General features: G+C 49.6%; 1 protein-coding gene across 1 annotated transcript; it reads right to left on the bottom strand.

Annotated features, from left to right (window-relative positions):
* Window positions 1–215: 215 nt before the first annotated feature.
* Window positions 216–3,231, bottom strand: LOC311310603 (frizzled-9-like). Its single transcript, XM_084440113.1, has one exon. It carries the CDS (start codon window positions 2,767–2,769, stop codon window positions 943–945), a length of 1,827 nt encoding a protein of 608 aa, XP_084296239.1. The 5' UTR covers window positions 2,770–3,231; the 3' UTR covers window positions 216–942.
* Between the last annotated feature and the right edge of the window lie 4,070 nt (window positions 3,232–7,301).

The following is a 7,301-nucleotide window of genomic DNA, read 5'->3' as shown; positions in this document are numbered from 1 at the left end:
CGCATTCTAAAGATGACGGCGTGAACACTAGCACTCGCCACAGTTTGTCGCCCTGTTTGTTGTAAATCCTCTCCCTTTGAAGATGACTGCAGATCGGACGCCAGCAGGTTGTAGAATATGCTTGAGCAGAACACACCGATGATTAGAGGGAAAAAAACACTCTGTTAAGTTAAGGTATCCCAAACAGTAATGACAAAATGGTAAGGTGGTTGTATTTTAATATGAATACCACATTTCATTTAACTCAACAGCTTTGATAAGAGGCACTTAGTTTAATGCCGTGAATACCCTCCTCTGTATCCAGGCTTCAGTAGGTACAGGTTAATCCAATCAAACTTTGAACAAACAAAAGAGAAATTAAATTAAATATATATACAATAAATAGAACATTTAAACTTATTTACCGAGCTCCCTATGCCAAGTTCAACAGAGAACACGTCCTTGCAACATGTTTGAACACGTCTATGCAAAGTCCTTTTTTTGCAATACTGTGCATTTACAGTTCACTTGTTCCAGAGACGGTCTATATAAAACAATACATTTCCCTCTATGCATCAAACGCTGATGGAAGTGTAGCGTGTGCTGTGTCCCTTCACAAGGCAGAAAGCAACCGTCCAATCAGATCATTCACCCTCTCCCAGCAGCTGCACTCTCACCAGGGTACAGGGTGTGTGTGTGTGTGGTAGGTCTGTCGGGGTACAGGGTGTGTGTGTGTGTGTTGAGTCAGTCAGGGTACAGGGTGCGTGTGTGTGTTGAGTCTCAGACGTGTGGTGGGTCTGTCGGGGTACAGGGTGTGTGTGTGTGTGTTGAGTCAGTCAGGGTACAGGGTGTGTGTGTTGAGTCAGTCAGAGTACAGGGTGTGTGTGTGTTGAATCAGTCAGGGTACAAGGTGTGTGTGTGTTGAATCTGTCAGGGGGTGTGTATGTGTGTGTGTGTTGATGCTCAGACGTGCGTCGGGCTGTCCGAGTAGGGGTCTGTCTTGCCCGTGTGCAGCCCCGTGGCGGAGGGGGGGGGCTTGTAGTGACAGTGCGTCCCGCCAAAGCCTCCTCCTCCGCAGGACTTCCTGCCCGCCGCTGTGCGCTCGGCCGCCAGCTTCCTGCTGCACAGACCCTGCCAGGTCTGCAGCGTCTTGGAGCTCCACACCCAGGCGCCGCTGGTGATGCCCACCACTAGGGACATGAAGATCTTCAGCATGAACACGGCCACGGCCGGCACCGACGCCCGCAGCGAGCAGTCCTCCGCCTTGCCCCGCCCCCCGGCGAGGAGCGACCCCGCGCACTTCCCCTCCAGCCCCCGGAAGCGCCAGTAGTCCATGTTCAGCCTCTCGTAGAAGTAGCAGACGATGACGCAGGTGGCGGGGACCGTGTACAGGACGGAGTACACGCCGATCTTCACCATGAGCTTCTCCAGCTTCTCCGTGTCTGTGCCCTCGGTCTTCATCACGCGGCGGATGTGGAAGAGCGCCACGAAGCCCGTGAGGACGAAGGACGTGCCCACCACCAGGTAGCAGGACAGCGGGACCAGGACGAAGCCGGTCAGCGCGCCGCCGTCCTCCATGCCCCCCACGTAGCACAGCCCCGTCAGCTCGTCGCCCGCCACCTTCCTCATGGTGAGGATGACGATGGTCTTCAGGGCCGGCAAGCCCCAGGCGGCCATGTGGAAGTAGCTGCTGTGGGCCTCGATGGCCTCGTGGCCCCACTTCTTACCGGCGGCCAGGAACCAGGTGAGGGTGAGGATGACCCACCAGATGGAGGAGGCCATGCCGAAGTAGTAGAGGATGAGGAAGACGATGGTGCAGCCCGTGGACTCCAGCCCTTCCTGGATGACGTAGAGCTCGCCGTTCTCCCGGTCGCAGGCGATGTTCTCCGCCCCCGCCACCGAGCGGATGATGAAGGCCACAGAGTAGACGTTGTAGCACATGGAGAGGAAGATGATGGGCCTCTCCGGGTACTGGAAGCGCTGTGGGTCCAGCAGGAAGGTGAGCACGGTGAAGGCGGTGGAGACGAAGCAGAGCGCCGACCACACCGTCATCCAAACGAAGGCGAAGTCCTTGTCCCGCCGCGACCAGAACACGTCCACCGCCGAGGAGCAGCGTGGGGCGCACGACCGGCTCTTCTCCACGTACTGGAACTTCTCCGGGTTTTCGCAAGACCCCGCCAGGCCGCCCCCCACCCCCGCGCCCGCCGAGGAGGAGCGCCTGTTCCCGACCCCGCCGCCGGGCTGCCTGGGCCGCGGGGGGACAGGCAGCATGCCCTCGCCCTTCTTCGTGGTCTCCGCCGTCCTGGTGTCGTTCTCGGGCGCCTCCATGCACAGAGCGTTGGGGTCGTTCCGGGTCGGGAGCCGGGCGCAGTCCAGCGAGTCTGGCCAGGCGTAGTTGAACTTCTCCATGATGGGGGAGCAGCGCAGCCGGGCCTGCTCACACATGGGCCGGCAGGCAGGGATGGAGGCCGACACCTTGTCCGTGCACATGGGCGCATAGAGCGAGCAGAGGAAGAAGCGGAGGTGCGCGTCGCAGCCGTACTCCACCAGCGGGGCAAACTCGTTCAGCTTGATCGCCGCTTCCTTCTGGCTGTCGTGGTCCATGAAGTTGGGCATCCTGGTCATGTTGTAGCCGATGCCCTGGCACATCGGAATGACGACGGGTTCGCATTTCGCAGGTCTGCCTCGTTCCAGGTCGTAGACTCCTATATCCAGGCTGGAGGCGGATATCACCAGCCGACACCACAGGAAAATCACTATCTTTAGCGGACAACCCTCCACCACACTCATTTTCAGTCAAAAAACAAGTTCCTAAAGTCCTCTTGAAGAGCATCCAGGTAGAAAAAGGGATATATTTAGACGGGTATCTCGCGCACTATTTCCCCATGATTACGCCAAACATTGCGTGGCCATTCCGTTCTCAAACTCACTTGGGAAGAGCACTGCACGTGGAGCCAAAAAAACAACCACTAAAATCAGATACACTACCTTTGGTCTCACAATGACGGTAGGAAATGTGTAGCCTAGTAGAAATATCACCGAGACGACCGCGAAACTTCACACACACGTGGGGGAGTGTTAAATAAATAACACCAAACAGAAACGTGTGGCACGGTTAACCGAAAAATATATTATCCTGCTTCTTGGTTTGAGATTTTAAAAACCAAGAAAAACAACAACAGAAAAACGTGCTCACGTAGGCTAAGAAGCAGTCGGTATATTCCCGTTACCGTGGCCAGCTGTCTCCATCCCATGCTTGTGAGAGACTGAACTTTCTCTTCCCCTCGCGGCGACTTCAGAGGGCGGGCTGGCGTCACACACACACACGCATACGCACACGCACGCACACACACGCACGCGCGCGCACACACACACACACACACACACACACACACACACACACACACACACACACACACACACACACACACACACACACACACATTTCCACTCGCACCGCCCACCGCCAACTAGAGGATAGGCTATTCAGATTTATGAAGGTAGGTCAGATATCCCAAATATATCTTATTTTTTAGGACGGTGTGGTCGGCAAGACTTGACGGCGGTATTTTATGTGATGACGCCTGAGTAGCCTAGGCCTACCCCAATTCTCTATCAGTAGCCTACTTATGCGTGGCTAATCAAATTACAGTGTTAGCAAAGCCGTTTTTTGATAAGAACCTGTAAACTCACATATCATAGTCTAACAATACGATCGACAAGTATATATGCTAAGTCATTGGTGACAGTTGGCTAGAAACAGGTTAATAAGCCATGAAACGGAGAGAAATAGTTCGTTCTCTGCGTATTATTACCACCTAGTGGCTGGATGCGGTACTAACTGCACATCACAGTGTCAAGTCGTTGACAAGCAGTGCGTTTTATAAGATGCCATCTTGAAGTAGATTGTGAGCTACATGAAAGAACAGAATACCCACATTTACCTCAGTGTCTTAAACATCAGTCATCTGGAGGTAGAAGTCATTTAACCCAGGGTGTTACAATGTGCCCCTTTATCAGATGTGGCATTTGTTTAAAGACCCTTTCACCTCACCTTCAAATTCAGATGGAATCTGATTATACTGAAAAGCATTCCAGACATGATGATGCTATCGCTCTATGCCGGCATCAAGCCTTGGGACAAATCCACTATAATACTTTTCTGTTAAGCATACAGTACACTAAAACACTTTAGTCTTCAAGAGTTCACATTTCAAAGCCGCGAGGCAACTTTAGAGGGCCAGATATCATAGCCGTGTCCTCTAAGGCTAAAAAGTACCCATCAGAAAGATTCTTATCTTCTCAAGGTAAGTGGGAGACTCAGGCAAACGGTCAGGAACCATTTAAAACACTGGGTCCTGCAAACCCATTAGGGTTTTGCTGCAAAATTTTAAATTCATGGAGACAAAGTGTTCAGCATGACCCGTCAGAGAGACTCAACATCTGACTGTGATACTGAATACTGTGTCTCTAGGAGCCATCGTATCCTTTTTATGACCCGTTTCCCCTTGGCTGTAGATGGTAGCAGAGTGTACGTTTCCTATTGGCTGATGGTAGCAGAGTGTATGTTTCTTATTGGCTGAGATGGTGGCATGGGTACCAAATGTAGTCCTAAACTGTGTTCGGAATCCCTCCCTATTCACTATTCAGCCATTTTGTTTGTAGTGTCCGAATTCTCCACAGAATTTTCGTTCCCTATATAGTCCACTATTTATTACCCACAATTCACCTTGATTTCCAGGGAACAGTGCATGGCTGCGTTCCGAATTGCATACTACCCTACTATATAGTATGCCAAAACAGGATGTAGTATGTCCCAATATATAGTATGCCACATGCAGTATGGCAAAAATACCAGGATGTCCTACTACATCCGGCCGTATTTTGCAGTATGCAAGCCAGCAGGCTTTTCTGGCTATTCTGACCCATAATCCTGTGCGCACCGGAAATGTGTGTCACATGTGCGAGTCATGACAGCTGTAGACGAATGTCGCGTTATGGACAGCGACGGATGTGGGCAAATTTCAAGGCACAATGTTATGACAAGGTAGTATGTCCCAATTGGATGCCTACTGCTTGCAAAGTACGTACTTTCTAAGGGCAGCTGTAGTAGGTACTAGTAGTAAGAAGTAGAAGTATGCGATTCGGAACGCAGCCCATGTACCCTACATTTTCTCCGTTCCCTAGGTAGTTCACTACATGGTGAACCTTATAGGGAATAGGGAGTGAGGGAACGAGGGAGCGATTCCGAACACAGCTCTAGACCTGCCATCTTTGTGTCGTCCACATGTGTATCAAGTGGTCTAATTAGCTCTAGTGCATAGAATCCTATGCAATCAGACAAATTGACACACCTGTGTAGGGCACAAATATGGCAGATCTTGGACTACATTTGGTACCCATGAATAGGCTGTAACGTTTCTTAACTTTATATTGAATGGATGTGTCTATTTTTGTGGTTGTTGTTGATTTCCCAGTGGACAGCAGGAAAGAAAGAGGCAAATGCTATTTTGTATCCCACTTAGAGTTTTGGATCCCATTTAGAGTTAAATAATCTCTCCCTCCCTCCACACACACACACACACACGAGCACACACACACACACACACACACACACACACGCACACTTACACACACTCACGCACACACTTACAAACAGATACACACTTACACACACACACGCTCCGATTTCCAACACAGCTCTACAACGCAGGCTGCCAGGTCTTTGTATATATGTCTTTAATAACTAGCCTTCAATAAGTCCACGGGCTTTGATTTCATTCTGCCATCCGACCATCCAGTGTGTGGGCCTTGTAATTATGGCCTCTTCCTTATTGGTTATCGTATATCACACACACAGCTATAAAACACCCCGCGGAGAACAATGGAACAGGCTGCTGCAGCTTGGCCCGACATGGCCGCCCCAGACACGCGGGCGGTCTGAGCTTGTTATGGATGTAACAAGAGGTGTAATACGAGGGTCTGAGGTTGCTATGGATGTAATAAGAGGTGTAATTCGAGGGTCTGAGGTTGTTATGGTTGTAACAAGAGACACCTCTCGCGTAGAGCACTACCACATCTGCAGCCGCACGCTGCTTCTGACTGAGAGCACAATGGCATATTGTTGAAGCTGGGATCACGCAATTACCCCTGTGTTAAAGGAATAGTAAAGGGAAAAATAATGTTTAGCCCTGTTTTAAGGTTACTTATGATCATATACAATGGTTCAGATCAAAACGCTGACAAAACTAGCACTTTTGAGAAAGTCTGATAATTGCTCTACCACCGTTTAGGTCATACAATGGATGTGGGTGGGCACCTTGAAAAATCATTCAAAAACATGTTAAACTCTCGATTTCAAAGACAAGAAGCTCACCGAGGGGGTAATTGGTGTCCGTTGGTGTTCTGACATCATATTCGCCGCAAAGTATGAATCCTGTAGGGTATTGAGTAGAGATAATGCCCTCTACATTCTAATGATGAGAAGAGATAATGTCCTCTACATTCTAATGATGAGGAGAGATAATGCCCTCTACATTCTAGTGATGAAGAGAGATAATGTCCTCTACATTCTAGTGATGAGGAGAGATAATGTCCTCTACATTCTAATGATGAGGACAGATAATGCCCTCTAAATTCTAGTGATGAGGAGAGATAATGCCCTCTACATTCTAGTGATGAGGAGAGATAATGCCCTCTACATTCTAGTGATGAGGAGAGATAATGTCCTCTACATTCTAATGATGAGGACAGATAATGTCCTCTACATTCTAGTGATGAGGAGAGATAATGTCCTCTACATTCTAATGATGAGGATAGATAATGCCCTCTACATTCTAGTGATGAGGAGAGATAATGGATAATGTCCTCTACAGTCAAGTCCTATACACCCCTCTGCTACCTCGGGGCGATTGATTGCCCCGTCACTTCGAGGCCCCTGCGGCCGATTAACATGGTCACGGCTCTTCTGTGTCCTTTCCCCGCAGTGGTGGAACGAACTGCCCTCTGACGTCAGGACAGCATCGCTGCCCATCTTTCGTTGCAGACTCAAAACTCACCTCTTCAAGAAGTACTACAACAATCCTCCTCTTAAGCACCTGTATTTTGAGTTTGCTGCCCTTACACTTTGCCTTCAGCACTAGATTATGCTCTTAGTCACTTGTTTAGAAAGGAGATGCACTTGAGAGTTCTGGTGAGTAGTAGTACACTGACTTCCTGGTTAAATGCAATTATTCTAAGTCGACTTGGATAAACGTGTCAGCTGAATGACTGTAATGTGTTGGACAGCTCCTGTCTCAGGTGGACAGAATGAGCACATGGCC

Source organism: Borostomias antarcticus (genome assembly GCF_949987555.1).
Source record: "Borostomias antarcticus genome assembly, chromosome: 1".
NCBI classification, from domain to species: domain Eukaryota; kingdom Metazoa; phylum Chordata; class Actinopteri; order Stomiiformes; family Stomiidae; genus Borostomias; species Borostomias antarcticus.
Note: the sequence above shows the minus strand (reverse complement) of the source record. Positions and strands in the feature narration are given on the sequence as shown.